Source organism: Prionailurus bengalensis, chromosome B1, assembly GCF_016509475.1.
Source record: "Prionailurus bengalensis isolate Pbe53 chromosome B1, Fcat_Pben_1.1_paternal_pri, whole genome shotgun sequence".
Taxonomy (NCBI): Eukaryota; Metazoa; Chordata; class Mammalia; order Carnivora; family Felidae; genus Prionailurus; species Prionailurus bengalensis.
In genome coordinates, this window is record NC_057344.1 from 41,079,240 (window position 1) to 41,098,358 (window position 19,119).

Here is a 19,119-nt window from a genome sequence, read left to right on the forward strand (position 1 = left end):
TCTACCACTCTCCCCATTCCTTCAACAAAGCCTCACCGTTCTCAGGCTCTCCCTTGTACTTTAAAAAGTACAAAGTAGAACTATGTCAGTAAGTGTGCAGACATCTAGACCCCAAAACAGACGCATCGCAGGATGTTTAATTTACAAAATTAAAATTAAAACCATTGGGTTCTGGGGGGCGCCTGGGTGGCTCAGTAGGTTGAGCGTCCGGCTGTTGATTTTGGCTCAGGTCTTGATCTTGCAGGTTCGAGTGCCACTTCAGGCTCCACACTGACAGTGCAGAGCCTGCTTGGGATCCTCTCTCTCACCCTCTCTCTCTGCCCCTCCCCCCCCCCCAATAAATAAATAAACTTAAAAAAAAAAGCGGGTCTTACTGAAGAGGTGAAACTGTAACATACCAAAGTTCACATGTACAAAACAGGAAAATTATGGAACTGGTTAATTATATCCCAAAAAGGTATCTTTCTTTAAGAAGGAATTCACTAACTATAGTTAGCTATTGCACTGAAGTTCTTCATGGGGTGAAAAAGAGTGGAGCAGAAAACTGTGAGGAAGTCTGGAAGGCTGAACTAGCTGGAGAGCAGTCAGAGTGAGAAAGACCAGCCTGTCCTCACGTGCTGTGTGGGAAAATAAAGAATTTTAGGGTCAGATACCACTGGGTCAGATATTAGTTGGTCAGGTTTTCTCCAAGACTGTTCAGAGCTCTAACACGATCCCTTGTTTTGAAACCCTCTAAGGATAGAATTTGTGTTTCCTTGCCCAGAGCACCCTTTGCGCAGGGCGGGGGGGGGGGGGTGGTGGTGACATTGCACAGGGCTGGTGGTTCTGGGAACACACTTTGGGAAATGTAGAATCAGGCTACATTGAGAGGGTGGTGTTCAGATTGTCATTTTAGGGGAGACCCTTGGTAATTGGAGTACATTATATAGGCAGGCAATCACCAAGGAAAAGAGTCTGGAATGGTGTCTGGGAAGCCTTGAAGGAACAAGGAACAGAAAAGAACAGAGACTGGAAGAAAGTCCCTAATTGTCACGGGTGCCACTGGCAAGAGCAGAGACTCACCCCATGGTGTTTGCAAGGTCATTACCAGGTGAAAGGTGGGGTAGAGCCACAGGAAAGCAGATTCCAATCTTCCGTGAGGAAGGACTTACCAACAGTTGGAATTCTCCAGGGAGGGAAGTGATCAGAGGCCCGTCAAAATTTTCCAAGGAAGGACAGTGGTATGGACCAGGAATAGGGCTTAGATGTCCTTGGAAAGGATAGCCTTGAATGATGTGACTGCAAGACAAACCACACAAAGAGGAAATGGGGTTTGGTGAACTGAATGTGTTGTATTCACTTCGATGCACAGTTACTTTTCTGAGGGTTGACTTACCTAAACGTTGTCTAGTTTCTTTCTCCTCCTGGGTCTGTGGGGCCTTAATAATTTGCATGGTTGGTTTAATAGCTCTCTGTGGAAATGAGAAAATGATTCAATCAGGCGAAATGGATTCTGGATGAGCAAAGGAGCTTTTTCTGGTGTGGATATTTTGGGAATGCCTATACTGTTTAGTACATACAACAGAAATCTTGGGACTTTCTGATCAGCTGGTGTCTAATGGTCAACGCAATGAAATACTTGAAATTTTATAGGCTGAATAGGATGGAATTCTTTCGTAATTTGGGACCCAGATTTGCATCTTGTTTACTTAGATTTGCATAGGTGATTAGAGATGCCCTAACTCTAAACGTGTCAGATGGAATAAGAATTAATATATGTAATGTACTCTATTTTGATTCAAATAAAAGGCTTATTGTCTGATTCACCAAGAATCCAAGACCACCTGAGATGGTTCTCATAGGTGTCAGGAAATACTTGGGGAGCAGTGGGGCCTTACAGATATTTAGAGACAGGCCTACAGGATACTGAACTGACTCACTCAGTACGATGCCCCCACTGGATATACGGTCTCATTTTGTGGAGGTGGAAACTGGTGAATGGGATGTTAGGTGACTTGCTTGCAATCACTCACTGGTTGGTGGCAAACAGCTAGAGATTGGCAGAGGAAGCCTGAAGAAAAAAGCAGCCTTTTTTTCCTCCCAGTTGGAAAAATTTACCCAAGACACGGCGGGCACATCCTCAGCCGGCACAGATGAGCTTCCCTACAACACACCCAATTCCTTTTTGGCCCTACGTCTTGGCTTTGCAAGTTTGCATGTTTGATTTCACAGCTGTCTATGGAAATATTCCTTCTTCTGTTGGGCAGTCCCATAGCAGGGGTACACAGTCCCAGAACTGGGGTGCGCTGGGGGACAAAACATCGGAAAGAAGAGGGCAGGACAGGCAGGTCCCCTTGCTGAAGGGTTCCTGTACCCTTAGGCTGGTGCTGGGGGGAGGGGTGGGGAGAAGGATGGGTAGGCAGGCATATGAACAGTCCAATCTCTCTAAACTCAGAGAGTTTAAGATCTCAGCAAGTAGTTACTAAGCTCCTGTTTTGTACCTAGCCGTTTAAAATCCCGTTGATTTAAATCCTTGGGTTTACTAGCTGTATTCCTAGTTTGGCCAGGGATTGTTTTGACTGCTCTGCCCTTGGCCTTAATTTAGATGGAGCCAGCCACCAGCCAGCAGCGTCAGGGAGGGAGTTGCAAACAGCCATGGATCCCTCTGCCCCTACTGAATTAGCTCCTTCACCCTCAGCACTTGTTCTCACCTCCCTAACCCTGGGCTCTGAGGTCAGACTTGAAGTTGACATCTGCCTCATGGCCTTGGAGACCTTCCGCCCTCCCCTGGCCCTCCACTCTCCTTCCTCCATTGGTTCTTGCCGTCTGTGTCCAGTAGGGGCAGGGAGAAGAGGCCACCCAAGCAGACTCCAGGGATGAGCTTACAGAATATGCTGGACTAGAAGACAGAGGACTGGTCTGTGATTCTACCTCTGCCATGACCTATAACCCTGAGCCAGCCACTTCATCCTTCCAGACCTGGAGATGAGGGGTTGTTCCCAGGCCCTGAAGTCTGTGCCTTTCTGGCTGTACTCAGAGCACACAGCTCTGAGTTCAGTTTCTGATTTCAATTTCTGTTGGGTTTGGGAATGACTGCGTGCTTCTTCTTTTGCAGAAGACAGCAGCAGTGTATGAGGGGAAATTGGAAGTGGACAGAGAGGTAGGAAGGGTGGTGAGATCAGTGTCTGAGCACCCAGGGCTCAGAGAGCCTGGGAAGGTGGGCCCTACTGAGCCCTCCACACCTGTGACCCATGGGATGTGGCACCCGAGCAGAAGGCACCTTGCACAGCTGCTGTCTGGGGGTGGCTCTTATGGGATCCATCTGAAAAGGGTCCCTCTGATTGCACAACACAGTGCCTTTTCAAGTAGGGGAGAGCCATGAGGCAGGGGTCTGCGGATGGTCCAAAGCTTGCTGACCATCTAGGAAAACTGCAGACGGCAGGGAAGGTTGAGGTGGCCGAGGAGATTTAGGGGTGAGGTACGAGGTCAGATGAATCCCCCTCCTCGTCACTGACAAAACATCTGACTGGTTTTCACTTCCTGTCTCACGCTTTCCAAATAGAGCCTCCAGTTCAGACCCAAAGTGGTGACTTTTTATTCCCAAAGAGGGAGACTTTCCACAAGAAGCAGAGGGCAGAGACAGTTCTCTTTAGCCTTTCTGGTTAAGGACTTCACCGGTTTCTTAGTGAGGCATGATTGCAAGTTCAATGTCAAACCACTCTGGATTTTTTTTTTTTGTATGTGGCGTATTCTCTCCCCTCCCCCAACTGCCTGCACCCTCTTTAAGTACTCTGTCTGGTAAACTAGAATGTACCTGCCGGGGCGCCTGGGTGGCTCAGTTGTTTGAGTGTCTGACTTCCGCTCAGGTCATGATCTCAAAGTTCATGAGTTTGAGCCCCACATCAGGCTCTTTGCTGTCAACACAGAGCCTGCTTGGGATCCACTGTTCTCCTCTCTCTGTCCCTCACCTGCTCACTCTCTCTCTCTCTCTCTCTCTCTCTCTGTCTCTCTGAAAAATAAACAACAACAACAAAAAAATAGAATACACCATCCTGCAGAAAAAACAGTGCCCTCAGCTGTCCCCTGCCCTCCTAACCATCCTCTCTCCTCCCCCGCCTCCAGCCCCAGAGTCTAATGCCCTTGTGTCCATTGTTTGTCTCAGTGTCTGAAGCTGCCCACACAGGGACTGTCCATGTGCACACACACACACGCACACACACACACGCACACACACACACACAGGCTCCCTCAGAGTGACCTGGGCGAGTTCTGAGGCCAACCAGGCTTTGGGCTCCAGGAAAACCATTACCCTGTGAGCCCAACAAGCATCAATCTGCTTGGGTGGTAAGAATCTAGAAGGAGGGGCACCTGGGTGGCGCAGTCGGTTAAGCGTCCGACTTCAGCCAGGTCACGATCTCGCGGTCCGTGGGTTCGAGCCCCGCGTCGGGCTCTGGGCTGATGGCTCAGAGCCTGGAGCCTGTTTCCGATTCTGTGTCTCCCTCTCTCTCTGCCCCTCCCCCGTTCATGCTCTGTCTCTCTCTGTCCCAAAAATAAATAAACGTTGAAAAAAAAATTAAAAAAAAAAAAAAAGAATCTAGAAGGAGAGGAGTCTGCTCCTCTCCCCTCCCCACTGGGTGGGGTGTAGGAGGATGTCTCATCCCCCAGGAAGAGAGGAGAATAAGCTGAATGCTATAATAATGAGTCACTCAGGTTAACTCAACAAACTCCTACAGGCATTTGAAAAATGTTAATGCTATTTATGAATTCAGTCAGAGTCCAAGAGGAAATAATTGAAAGTTACTGGTTAAAAATCGAGAGGAGGTGAACTTGGGCCTCCTATCCGGTCTGATTAGCCAGCTGTATTCCAGGGCATCCCCAGGGAGGCCCCCGGGGTCTGTTTCAGCTGTCTGTGGCTTCAGCTTCCCTGATTGGCCTCGGCACAGGGGAGGCACTTAGCAAATGCTAAATAATAATTAGAGTAAGTGGCCTGGACAAAGCACCGCTGTGGAATGCACCTCGCTGCCATTATAGAACAGAGACCTTCCCTGGCTTTCTCTCCTCTCTCTCTCAGCCAGAACTGACATCTCGTTTATTTATGGCTTCCTCAGAGTTCCTGGGCTTTTCTATCCTTCCACAGTCTCATTGTCCACTAAAGCAGATTGCTTGCAAGAACAGGTTTGGCTCCAAATTGCTGAGTTCAAATCCTGACCCTACCACTTATATGCTGTGTGACCTTGGGCAAGTTTGTTAACCTCTCTGTGCTTCTGTTTTCCACTCATAAAATAAGGCCAGTTAGAGCATATACCTTCTAAAGTTGCTGTGAGGATTAAATGAGCTAGCACTTGTAAGATACTTAGAACGATGCTTACCACATAGTAAGCACCCCCAAATGTTACCTGTTACTGTTTCTTTCTTTTGGTTCTTCTACCAGTGAATGTTTCGAACTTCTTGTCCTATGGGTGTCAAAAGATGCATAGAATCTGTTGGTATAGAACAGTGCACTCCAGACCCAGCAAGAGGCGTGCCTCGGTGGTGGCAGAGACTCGGGTAGAGCACTAGAATATTCCTTGACTGTGTCAAGTGGACCTCTCACAACCTTTGCATTTCCAGATGCCACACACTCCATCTCTGTCTGCATTCAGGCCTCTGCTCCAGCATCACCTTCTCAGAGAGGCCTCCTATGTCTAACACTGTATCCCATCTTACTCTCTGTCCGTTTCCTTGTGTGATTGTCCTTTGTGGCCCTTATCACTTCCCTGTAGGATCAATATCTTATTGCTTGTCCATCCACTTGCTCTCTCTCCAGTTAGGAAGTAAGATCGTCGAGGGCAGGACATTTGTCTCTCTGTTCAATGCTGTATCCTAAAGAGTGTCTGGCATCTAACAATCAAACAGATATATACGTTTCTTTAAATAAGCTCTACACCCAATGTGGGGCTTGAACTCACAATTCCGAGATCAAGAGTCACGCACTCTACTGACTGAGCCAGTCAGGTACCCCAATACAGATATTTAAAAAAAATTTTTTTAAGTTTATTTATTCATTTTGAGAGGGAGAAAGAGAGCACAAGTGGGGAAGAGGCAGAGAGAGAGGGAGAGAGAGAACCCCAAGCAAATTCTGCACCACCAGTACAGAACCCGATGTAGGGTTCAAGCTCACAAACCGTGAGATCATGACCTGAGCCAAAGTCGGATGCTTAACTGAATGAGTCACCCAGGTGCCCCTAGATGTTTTTCAAACGAATGAGTCCAATAACCATCATCTCATTTTCATGTTTGGATAAAACCTTTGTGAGAGATGGCAGCTCCCTTCAATCTCATGACAAGAGATGTTTAAAACGTTAAAAGCTGTACTATCATTTGTAATTAATTATTCTTTTACGTAATATTCATAGAGTTCCCCAGAGTACGCATATTTATTTTGTTGCCTTACTTATATATTTATATTTACAAATGTTTGTTTCTGGATCTGTGTGTTCTGTCTTCTATAACCAAACACCTAGGGCACAGGCTCCAAATTGAAATTGATCCCCATGACTTTCTAAAAACCGGCTGTCCTTATGGTTGGTTCAAGTCTCACTGCTGGACAAAAGGTTGCCCTGAGTGCTGTGACCTCCTCTGACCTCAGCCTCTCCTTTGAACTCCTGGCACTTCTTGTTGGAACCTCTTGTTTGGTTTTAACCGTGCCATGGGGGCATCTCTTACTGAATCTTTACCCCTTTTGTTGTTCTATTTATTTTCTATATAACTATATCTTTATCTCTACTAGCTTGCCATCTTCCCAAGGGTAGCAACCATGGAATATACTTAATGTGTGTCTTCCACTGGGTTCTTGGATTGCACGTGGCAATTCAACAGTTCATATCTGAATGGAAGAATAAAGGAATGAGAAGCAGACCTATCGGCACCACCAAGTCTTTTGTTGATCATTTATCTCTGTTAGCCTCACCCTAAAAGCATTTTAGGGACCAAAGGCTGATATGGATATTGGCAATGATTTTCCTCTGGATGTGTTGATTGTCATCTTTGTATCTCATTTCAGAAATCCTGGAAACGTCTCTCTCTCTCTTTCTTTCTCTAAGAGGCTAAGAACTAGCTCAGTCATTACAGAAATGATAATGGGTTTTTTAGTGATACTTGGTTCACTGCCCATTTCTCTTATTCTTTCTCCAATACCTAATGTACCTTTATTTAGCAGTTCAAGGTCAGGGGTGCTGAGAAAGGTCATCTTGAAAAGCAGTTAATAGAAGAAGAAGTCAAGGTTGATTTTAGACTAGAAGTAGGGTATTCATAAAGTCATAAAATTTTAGATATGGAAAGCACATTAATGCTTCTATAACATTTTATTTCTTTAAAAAGATATGAAGCCAAAGTTTAGAAAAGGGACCATCTAGACATGCTTCATCACTGTACAGATTAGAAATGTCCAAATGAGTGACCTACCTTGGGATTCACCTACTGTAGGTGGGGATTTCTGCAGATAAGAGAGACAGAAATGCAGATGTGGCTGATGATTTGTAACTTATTTCCTCCTCTTTTATTTAAGTAATTATAAAGGGAGTGATATAAATACTGTATGAAAATATATCTCACAGAGAAGCCAGCCAGAATTCGCAAGAGGATTAAATAGAAAGATAATGGTCTCTATTCAATTATTAAGAATAATATGATGAGCCCCGTGTGAAATATTATGTGTGGCACCTGCTCTTATTGCCTTGGTAGGAGAGAGAAAAGAGGCCCCGGGAAGTAGAAGGCAGATACCAAGGTGTTCTTCAGTGTTAACTTCTAAGTGTCCTGTTGTGAAAGGAGCTTAAGAAGATCTTGCAGGAAGCTGTCGGGTTGTGAGGAATGGCAAAATTCAGGGGATGGTAGGCAGGCCAGGTACTGGTTTAATTGGGCTTAATTGCTTTGAAGTGTTTTGGCTCTAGGAAGAGAGAAGAAACTTCTTCAGTCAGCATTTGGCCAGCTGGGTCTGCCCCTGACCATCAGCACCCTAAGGAAGGGGAAAGAAGTCAGTGCTACAGCAGGGGGTCCCTAAGGACTCCACCATCTCATTATCCCTCCCCAGGGCTAGCTGCAGAGGCTGTTTGCACCTGCTTCCTGGTGCTGCTTGCACCTGGTTCCAAGGGGGGTATTCCTGAAGTTACTGTGATAATTCTAGAGAACTCAGTGGGAGTAGACTGGGATTGTTTCAAGACTCTCCATTTCCCCAACCTTCTGGGAGAGACCATCTTGGCTCAGTCACCTGTCATTAATCCCTTTAGGGCCTAGGTCCTATAAACATTTCTGCATTGAACGTGCCTCTGATCGGTGGCTGGCCTCCCTTCTGACCAGCGGGAATGTCCAAAATAATAAAGAGGCTCTTGGTTGCACTCAAATTTCCAAGACTGAGCCATTCTTCCTGGAGAATACTGAATTTCACTTTTTTATCTACCCTAAAAATCCCTTAGCTCATATAATCAAGCAAAAACCAGAGTGACTCTCTTCCCTCGGCTTCATGCATGGCCCAAAGCATGTAGTGCTCTTGGGTGACTTTGGGCAAATTACTAAATGTTTTTGTGCCATACCTTGCCTCCTGTGAGATGGGAATACTTCCATGGCAGCTTCTTTCTAGGGTAGTTGTGAGGATTCAATGTGTAGACATCTAAAATACTTAGAACAGCACCTAGCTCTTAAATCTGAACTGTTATTATTTTCAGATTCTTTCCCCCTCCTGCTCTTTTCTCTGTACCTCATTGTCACCAGAGTGAAGTATGATGGGCCAGAGGGCAGGGAAGTGGGGTCACAGGGCATGATCTTCCCAGGCTCCAATTCCTAGTGGAATCAACTCTGCCTCCCCCAAGCTGGGGAATCCTTGCTCCAGAGGCCAGGCAAAATTTGGGGAGCACAGGCCCCTCTGGAATCCTTTAGGCAGGTCAGGCTGGTGACAGGCTACCCATTCTGGCTTTCTCTCCTTAGGGAGAATTGTTCAAATAAGGGAAAGGCCTGAGCAGATCTACTGGTCAGCCATGTAGGGCTCTCTGAACGGGCACTTGGACATCCTTTGGAAACTGAGCCATGGGGTTCGCTGCCAATAGCCAAGCCCATGTGAGCACGTCCAAATGTGAAGTGAGTTTTTTCTCCTAAGCAGCGGGCTGCAGAGGAAGGTTTCCATAATGTGTGGGAGCACTGGACAGAGTGTAGTAAACCAGGCCATTCTGGCAGCGTGTCTCGTACATGTTTTCCAAAATGTGTGTAATTTCCGCCCTGAGTCTGGGCTCCCCAGTCAGCAGCCAGGCAATATGTTCTGAAGTGTCGGTTCTGAGCACAGTCAGAGCCCCGCACGGTGGCAAAAATGAAACATGGCAACGGGACATGGGCCAGCACACTTGATGAGGGCGATGCCTTTAGAATTATATTCATGGACCCCATGACCTGTCAACACCCTCTCACCCACAGCAGAGAGATGGGATCTGTTAAGGACCTATCTGCATGACCGCCTTGGGAGTGAGGAAGCCAACTTGCTTGTTCGGCCTGAGCTGGTAGTTTTGTGCTAATGGAAATTGGGGGGGAAAGCCTGGAGGTGCACACTGGGGTGCAGGATCCTTTCCTCCTGCACAACCCAGGGCTCTTCCCCGCCTATGAAGTGACTGGTTCCAAGGCTGTTTCCACAGGGGCCATGACAGCATGTGGGGAAATGAACAATTTGGCCAACAGCTTAGAACATCTGATTTTTTTTTTCATGGATGTGACTCATTTTAAAATCTGAGTTGAATGAATTTCTTTGGATTCCAGTTGAGCCAACATTTCCTGAGCCTCTGGTGTGTGGTCTGTATCATGCTAACACTCATGTATGTTGTTTTGACCCAGCCATTTGGCCCACTTGAGGAACATAATCCTGTTCCACTCGAGAGACATGTATTCGTGCTGCTTTGTGCTGGGTGTAGAGATACTGAGATGAACAAATGTGAGGGGACCCCTCATCTCATACTTTTTTCCCTGCCTGGGTAGCCCTGAGTGGGTCCAGAACTGCTCGGCAGACAAAAGCCATTTGCTTATTTTTGAGGCATCGAGTTGTTTAGGAATTCCAGTTCTATTTCTTATCCAAAAACAGAAATGGATACTGAAGTTGAAATTTGTTATTGTACATAAAACATTCTGCTCTCTTCATCTGGTTATTGGCTGAGAGACAGTGACGTTTGGATGCCTGTTTGCTTCTTACTATTGGGAAAATAATCCTGTCCCTTGTAGACTTGCCACTGGGTCCGCTCCCCTCTTTTCCCTCCAGCACAGGGGCAGGGTTTCTGGGGCACTAGGCACAGAGACCACTGGGGAGGTCGGGCTTTGTTGGTCCTTCCCTTTGGCAAACTTGGCTTTGAGTTTGTCCATGTTGGGGGGGGGGGCGGAGGGAGAGCTCCAGAGCACATGATTTGAAAATCAGAGAGGGAGATAACAAATATACTCAAAAGCACGTTGGGTTTTTTTTCACACCAGGAGTGGGGATATACCCAAAAAATCTCAATACTGAAAAAGCAACCCAGAGTGTAAAACCGTTTTCCAAGTTGAGGGTTCGTGAGGAGTCCGGTTCCACTGAGGCCGTGTCAGAGTGGGCTTACAGCTAAAAAGATCCCTTTGGAAGGACAGCCATTATCCAGTCCCAGGAATGAGGGGAACCCCTGTGGGTATATGAAGAGAAAATCCTAGATTCAGCTTTGCTGTCCCCCGCCTCCCCTGCAGTGATCTCGGGTTTAATGCTGGCCCTCTCTGGATTCCCTGTAGCACCTTTCTCATGGGTTTAAAAATAGACTCCGGGCCTGCCAACCCTCTTAAAAGGAACATGATAGAGATCAGTGCCAGTGCTATGGGACCTGATACCCAGCTCTGATCACCTCCCTAAATAGACCCCACACTTGGGATCCCTTGCTCCAGTGAGGGGGGGCGCCCAGGGCTATCCAGCTGGCCACTGGGTGCTCTCCACACAAAATTAAATAGCAAAACAACCCAGACTGTCTTTTCTCCTTTCCCTTTCTTCTCTCACTATTGAAAAGCTTAAGAAGGAATTACAAGGTCTGAGGAGAGTCAGACTGGACTTCTCAGTCCACCCAGTGTAATAGCTGCAGCCCGTATTCTGTAAAGTTCCTTCCCAATTAATCAGTAGGTGGAGGGGGTGGGGCTAGTGCAGGGGGGTGCAATAGTGTCTGGATGAGGAATAACATTTTCCCAGCAGTGATGCTCTTGATGGTTTACACAGTCCCCGGGGTGGTTGATGGCTGGCTCCAGCAGCGATAAACGAGCCTGCCTTTCTCAGTAAAGGGTGGAGCTCCTGCTAGGCACCCTTATCCTCTGTGCCCAGAGTCTCCAGGAGCTGAGGCACCTCCCAGCGTGCATGAGGGGCTGGACAGATAGAAGAATGGTCAAGAGCAGAGTTGTACTTGTCAGCAGGCCGTGCTGCAGCCAGCAGCCAGGAAGCCGCAGGGGGAGCTGTCAGACCTGAGGCTCGGCTGTACACACGACTCGAGACTCATTTCTTCACTGCATTGAAATGGTGCATCAGAAGCCCAACTCCAGTCGTTGTAGCAGAGTGCTGGGGGCTCTTGGGGTCCTATTCACAGCTGTGAATGTTTGACCTTGGCTAAGCTGTAACAAGGCCCTAATTTTCCAGAATAGAAACAAGATCAGCAACACTCTGGGCGGTGGGAGGGGTTAACCATTGACGGAAGCTTTAGTTGAGAAGAAGGGGAGGGGAGGAGGAAAAGAAGGGATGTTAGTTGTCACTTATTGAGTACCTGCTGTGTGTCCTTGGTGGTGCTAGGCATTTACATTATTATTTTATTTTATTATATTATTGTTATTTTTTATTTTGAGAGAGAGAGAGAGACTACATGCAAGCAGGGGAGGGGCAGAGGGACAGGGAGGGAGAGAATCTTAAGCAGACTTCATCCTCAGCTCAGAGCCTGATGTGGGGTTTGATCCCATGACCCTGGGATCATGCCCTGAGCTGAAGTCAAGACTTGGACGTTTAACCAACTGAGCCACCCAGGTGCCCCTACATTATTTTCATAATACCTGGAGACGTGAGTCAAGTTATTTTTATTTTACTGAAGAAACCAATACTCAGAAAAGTTACTTCCCTTATCAAAATTTACACAGTGCAACTGCAGAGCAGCGGGCCTACTAACTTTGAGTGTTTGAAGGCTGCCCAGAGAAGCAAATAGTGCCATTGTTACTAAGTTAGTTCCATGTCTGAGTTGGAGGGGGATTAGACCAGAGGAGCAGGAGGGGCACATCTGTCCTTGAGTTAATTGAAGGGGAGAGCAGTAGCTGCTGCCCAGGGCGTGAGGTGACAGGAGGCCTTTCTCTGGAATCCCGGGTCTGCCCTGAATGTCAGCTCTCACATTCCTTTAGACGGGAGCCAGCTTGTGTCCTGGCTGGCCGCTGCCTGAAGCTGCCTGTTCCTGTCCCCCCAAAACGTTCTGGGGGAGGCACAGTCATCTGAGAATCCCATGCACCTGGGATCCTTTGCTCCAGGCTTTTGAGCAAAGAGACGTGTTCTCCCAGTTTGTGGAAGAGCTAGATTCTTGGAGGAATTCACTGCAGGGTCCCCATAGACTGTCCTGGGCTCCCACTCCACTCAGGGATTTTCTGTATTATACAATGAATTGCTTCCCTTTCTTCTCCTGCACTGTCTCCTCCTGACATAGCTGGATGTGGCCTAGAGGACAGGCTCCACAGCGGAAGCCTCTAGCATCTCATTATGCTCATCTGCCTAGGGAACTGTAGACAGTTGGTAAAGTATTTAGCAAGATTGGAAAAAATCTGTAGACCCTATGAACCTATAGGATGGAACAAGTGGTCTTGTGTCCTTCCTGAGAACCTCTGGTTTTTTCTTTAGCTAATTTTCTTCTTCTTTCCTTTCCTTTCTTTCTTCTTTCCTTTCTGTTGCTTTACTTCGGTTTCAGTGACTGTCACTGGCAGATCTCCTGATACATTCAATACCTGCAATAAAAAGTGCAGCCTTGGGGTGGCTCGGTCAGTTAAGCGTCTGACTTCAGCTCAGGTCATGATCTCATGGTTCATGGGTTCGAGCCCCACATTGGGCTCTGTGCTGACAGCTCAGAGCCTGGAGCCTGCTTCCTGCTTCCGATTCTGTGTCTCCCTCTCTCTTTGCCCCTCCCCCGCTCATGTCCTGTCTCTCTCTGTCTCTCAAAAATGAATAGAAACGTTAAAAAGAATTAAAAAAAAAAAGTGCAGCCTTCAGGTATGGAAAAAAAAGGAAACTGGCAGGGAGCAGGATGGTTATTTGTCATCTAAAGGTGTGGTGGTGATGGAGGGTGGAGAAGGGACAGTCAGCTCATGGAGAAAATAATAATCCCTTATCTTTCTGAATGCCTAGAGCCCAAAGACACCATGACAAGTCATTTAGTTTATCCTGCTTCTATATGCCATATCAAATGGTGAGTTATCTGTCTCTGCTATCCTGAAGGATTCCCAGCAAAGATTCAGCCCTTTCTGAATAATGAGTTCTATTAAGTCATATCCCCAACAGCTGGAAAGTTCTTCCTGTCTAATGCCTAATGTAAATCTTCTCTACCTCAGTTTTCAACCCCATGACTTACCCTTTCCTTATGACGGTGGGTTTGCCCTTTTCACACATTGGTAAGCAAGCATTTATTGGGCACCACTGCCCAGCACTGTGCTAATCACACGGGGGAGCAGATGGGGAAGGCGAGGGGGAGGGATTGGGAATACAGAACATTTGAACCAAGCTGCCTCTGCCTGTGAGAAGCTCATAATGGAATCATGGTCACCTGGCTACCACACTTGACAGAGGCACCATATCATTAGGCCTGTGCTGGGGTTCTAGTGCCAGAAGGAGGACTTTACATCTGAAGGGCCAAATCCTTTATTCTCCTTAGTGCCAGTCACCTCAGCTCCTTCATGTCTGACATTGTTTCCTTTCTTCTCCTCTTGGGCCTTGCCTCTTTGCATATTTAAGTTGTAAATCCTCAACCTTAATGAGGTCATAGGTAACATCAAGAATTTGTAACAATCCTGGGGCACCTGGATGGCTCAGTCGGTTGAGCGTCCGACTTTGGCTCAGGTCACAATCTTGCCGTCCGTGAGTTTGAATGCTGCATGGGGCTCTGTGCTGATAGCTCAGAGCCTGGAGCCTGCTTCCGATTTGTGTCTCCTTCTCTCTCTGCCCCTCCCCTGCTCGCACTCTGTCTCTCTCTCTCAAAATTAAATAAACATTAAAAAAAATCTTTTTAAAGAATTCTTGCCAGTCCTGATCAGTTCCTCTGATAGTACCTCAGCATCTTTCTCATTACTCTCACAATGCTATGGATTGTATTCAGCTTCTGGTCCACTATAACTATCTCGTCCTTTTTCTTTGTGGTTGTGTAAAACCCATAGCATTGGACGGTACAAGGAACACTGGACTTAGGAGCTTTAATATCTGGGTACCAAAATTAGACTGGGGATGTTTTCCTATTTTAACTTTGAATATTTCACTTTACTTGCAAGGTCTTAGTTTATCTCACTTTTAAAACAGATATTCTGGGAGCGCCTGGGTGGCTCAATCGGTTAAGCGTGCGACTTCAACTCAGGTCATGATCTCACAGTTTGTGGGTTTGAACCCCATGTCAGGCTCTGCGCTGACAGCTCGGAGCCTGGAGCCTGCTTCCAATTTTGTGTCTCCCTCTCTCTTTGCTCCTCCCCCACTTGTGCTCACCCAGAAATTAAAAAAAAAAAAAGTTACTCTGTATATAAAGAACTGTCAAAACTCAATAATAAAACAACCTGACTTAGAAATGGGCAAAAGGTTTGAACAGATATGATACCAAAGAAGATATGTGGATGGCAAGTAATCCTCTGAAAAGATGTTTAACACCATTAGCTATTAGACGAGTGCAAATGAAAGCCACAGTGAAATACTACTGCACATCTACTAGGATTTCTAAATTAAGATTGGCCATACCAAGTATTGGCAGGGATGTGGACCTACTGGCACAAGGGAGGGATCATGATGTAGGAGGAAATTTTTGGAGGTGATTCTGGAGGTTCATTATCATGACTGTATCATGATGGTTTTATGGGGGTATACATATACCAAAACTTACCAAATTGTACATTTTAAATACACTGTTTATGGTATGGCAATCAAACCTTAATATAGCTGCTAAAAAAGTGGTGTTTCATGGTGCAGTCAGTTGTATCGGTTTTTGAAAGTAGTCTGCATATTCTTTATCTTCCATTTGAAGTAGGGCGTTTTCTCTCTCTCTAAATATTAATGTTGAGTGGTGCTTTAGAATCCCTTGAGATACTACACGGGGCTATGATCAGGGCTGTTCCAGTAACCATAATTTATTAATTGAAGCTCTCTATGTAGAGGATTTTAGCATATCTGAGAGACAGTTTTAAGAGGCACGGGACAAGAGACCTGTAGGGACCTGTGTGTTAACAACGTGTGCATGGGGAGAGAAGGGCTGGGGTGACTTCCTATACTCAGACACCTTGCCCTTTGGTACAGCAGTGCAGGTGTTTTCCACCCCCCTTTCAGAGGTGGCCTATCCTGAAGTTCATCCTCTAATGATGTTGAGGGCCTCAGACCTAGAAAGTTCTGATGCTGCAGTCTTCAAATACCAGTTTTTTTTTTCCCACTCACATGGAGAGGATTTGGTTGCATTATACACTTCAGATCCCTCTGTTTTGACAACATATGGACCTTTTCTCTTGATCTTTATTTATCCCACTTGTTTGGGACTTTTCTTTAACTGTTGAATGGCTTTGAAGAGCACTTTACTTTGGAAAACACTCTCAGAGTTTTTTTCTAACCTTCAGGAGCATGCTGCACATTATCTATTCCTGGCCCTGAGTACACTTTTGTTAGGAATCTTGCCAGTGCTGTTAATGGAAGGGCTTTGGGTCAGCTGCACCCTCCATTTACTAGTGGGGACCATGGTCCTGACTCTACCTGTCTGGGCTCAGTTCCTTTACAAGCTAAAAGCATCGTCTACCTTATGGGGTGGCTGTGAAGATTAATTAAGGTAAGGCAATATGTCCATCACCTAATAGGTGCTCAGTGTGTTAATTCCTCATCAACACACACAGCTTGGCCATACCTATGTGTCAGGGCAGGAGGGGTGGAAAAAGAGCATTTAGTGTTAGTTGAAGAGAACATGAAGCCGGGCTCATGATATAAAACATCCATGGTCTGAACAAGCAATCTTGCCCAGGGGGGCCAATTACCTGGCATTGCTTTTGCTGACCACTTCTAGTCACCTGTTCTTAATAATCTGGCGTAGCCCCCAAGGCTTGGCCACCTCCCCTCCCCGCCCCCCCCCCCCCCCCCCCCCCCCCCCCCCCCCCCCCCCCCCACAGATGTTTTTGACATCTGCCCCTGAAATGACCTCAGGAAAAGGTGAAGATGGTCCCGGAACAGAAAACTGGGAGCTTACTCCAGCCGATGTTTCATTAACACCAGCAGACTTGAGGGATGAGGGAGATAGTAATAACAGATCTGTGTACTGCCTCTCAGCTTCATTTCGCATCGCGGCTCTCTGGCAGAATCTGGAATAGGCTGATTAGCTGGTATCTCAGGACACGATGTAAGAGCTCAAAACATGCAAATTGGTTATGGGGCATAAATAGACTTTGCTGAGCTCACCCTGGCCGTCTTTGCAGGCTCCGGGGCCCGTTCACTAGGGCAGTCGGGGCGGCAGGAGGCAGGGCGGGAGCGCCATGCAGCTTGGAGCTCCTCACCTCCATTGGACGTGTGTGCCTCCCTTCTGCAGCGGCAGGACGCTCGCTCCCCGCCCGGCCGGCCGGCACCTGCAGCTCGGGCCGCACCCCCACCCGCACCCTCCACGCACCCCCTCCTCCGGGCTTGGCAGCAGGTGCCTTCTCCCCGGAGATCGCTTCGCATTAACTTTCCCACCGGACATAATAATGGAGAGAAAATGAAGAGATCCCATTAGCGGCTGGCTGGCTGGCTGGCTGGAGGGCGGCCGGGCGGCCGGGCGCAGGGTCCGGGCGCCCGAGCCCGAGCCCGAGCCCGAACCCGAACCGAGCGGAGGGAGCCTGTATTTTTAGCCAGATGCCGCGTAACTTGCTGGCGCTCCCAGCGCCGCGGAGCAGATAACGGGGGAGGGGGAGCAGGGAGCCGGGCTCGGATTTCAGCGCGGGCGCCGGACGATGGCAGCGAGACAGGGCAGGTCCGGTCCAGACTCTGCGGTGAGTGGACGGCCTGCTCGCGGCCGCTCGGGCGGGGAGCTCGGCGCGCGTTGGGCGGCCGCCGTGCGGGGTCCGGGCCGCAGCGCCCCTGGCCGCCGGCTGCGGGTCCTGCCCGGCTTGGCGGGCGCCAACTTTCGGGCGGGTGCGGGGACGCGCCCCGGTGGCTCTTCTGCTGCCTCACGCCAGCCGGGCGCCGAGGCTTCTAGCAGGATCCAGAGGAAAATTCCTTTGGCCTGGAGGCTGCCGCCGCGCAGGGGCCGGTGGCGGGAGGCGGCCCCGACCTGTGGCCGGCCGGGGCGAGGCGGCGCACGCGGGAGCGCGGGGAGGAGACCGGGGCGCGCGGGGCCCTCGCCGAGGCCGTGTCCCCTCGCCCCGGAGGACAGTCCCTCCCAGCGGGTTCTGCTGCGGGGGGCGCCTCGCTGCCCCTCGCGGGGACCCACCCGCACCCGCGGGGATGCCACGGCCCTGGCCTCGGCCGGAGAAGCGGCCCCCTCGCCCTCCACACATCTGACCCCTCAACCTTAGAAACACTAGTGCCCCGAGGTCCAGAGCCAGCGGGAAATGAATGGGGACGAGAGCAATGTTGTGTGCTGGGGAGCCCCTGCTTTCCCTGTACCCTGTCATCCTCGGCCTCCTGGGTGGCTGTGTAACATCCTTGTTTTGGCAATGGGAAAATTGAGGTCTGGGAACTTGTGTGAGGCATAGCATCAAGTGGCAGAGTGGGGCTCACGCCAGGTCTTCCCAACATCAGGGTCCACTCTGGCTGCTCACACATCACTGCATCACCCAGGCTGTAAGGTCGGCCTTAGGAAGTGCCCAGGAATGGGCAGTGTTCTTCCCAAGGCCTGGCCGTTGTGTTGGGAGATTATAAGGGAACCAGGAGCCCCTGCTTGCACATTTTATTTCCTTAATGACACCTTTAATATGTTCATTCTATCTTTGCCAATGGCAGTCTATCTGACTGGGGCTCCTGGAGACAGTTTGTGAGACTTTACCAGCACAACTTTTTGGAAAGAAAAATGAAAAACTTAATGAAAACACGCACTGTGGTCCAGGGTTCACTTCTGATGCTCCTAGTCAGGCCCAGGGTTCACATCTGATGCTCTGTAGTCAGTGGGATAAAGGCAGGGGCCACACAGGTGTGCGCACTGGCTGGTGCTGCCTTTTCTTCCTGAGAGGCCTAACAGGGGCCTAGGACTAGCCAGGTGCTGAGTAAGAAAGAACTGTCAGATGTGGAGGGCAATCCCCGAATACGAGCAGACAGCTCTGCATCTGGAACTTGGCCTCCCTTAGTCTTCTGGATGTGCTGCAGCAACCCCAGGAAAGGATCTAGAATCTGTTCCCAGGAGTCCTGACAGTGGCCTTGTTAAAGAAACTGCATTTTGCTCAAACAAAACCCCTGGGGAACGATCCGTTATCTATATTATCTTATCAATGTTTGCTGATAGTAGCTCAGTTTCCATTCATCTTTTTAGACATGAATGTTGTACTAAAAGGCCTTGAGAAAGTAATTCATGATTTGTTCTGGGGAACCTTGGGCCATCTCCAGCCCCAGGGAAGGTATAAAGAGGCCCTGGGACTCTCTTACTTAACCTGAAACTCCACTTTGCTTGGCCTCTGGTGTTTTTGAAGCCCTCACTGCTCATGTGTTACAGGCATGCTGACATTTAGCAGTGTGCTTCCGGCCTCTCCCTCCCAGGACACTGGAGCCCCCTCGGCTACTTATCTATTGCTATATTCGTATCACCCCACTCAGGAAGTGCAAGTTTAATAATAGTCTGGGTGTCTCAGGTAACCAAGGGTTCACCTCCCTTTTCCGAGCAGCCCTTGATGAGAACTCGAGTCCCTTCCTTTCCCCTCCATTACTTCCTCTGAAGTGAGGGCCAAAGTGGGCTCTGAGTGCAGGTGGAAGGCTTCTTTCCTCCA

At 48.4% G+C, this 19,119-nt stretch overlaps 1 protein-coding gene and 1 long non-coding RNA gene across 19 annotated transcripts in view; one reads left to right on the plus strand and one right to left on the minus strand.

Moving 5' to 3' along the window:
* The window catches only part of ANK1 (ankyrin 1), a 219,784-nt gene that overhangs the window by 94,904 nt on the left and 105,761 nt on the right, over positions 1–19,119 (plus strand). Inside the window, exon 1 of one of the 18 annotated variants that reach the window (XM_043563205.1) lies at positions 16,797–17,193. The exons of the other annotated variants lie outside the window; for them this stretch is intronic. Coding sequence (XP_043419140.1) covers positions 17,155–17,193 — 39 coding nt within the window. The 5' untranslated portion in view covers positions 16,797–17,154. Of the gene's footprint in view, positions 1–16,796; positions 17,194–19,119 lie in introns of those variants that run through there. 18 annotated transcript variants of the gene reach the window in all.
* LOC122473141 lies at positions 989–16,804 on the minus strand. The gene is made up of 3 exons (XR_006294596.1): positions 16,628–16,804; positions 1,376–1,451; positions 989–1,278 (listed from the first exon to the last, which is right to left on the minus strand). It is a non-coding gene; the product is annotated as an uncharacterized LOC122473141 (long non-coding RNA).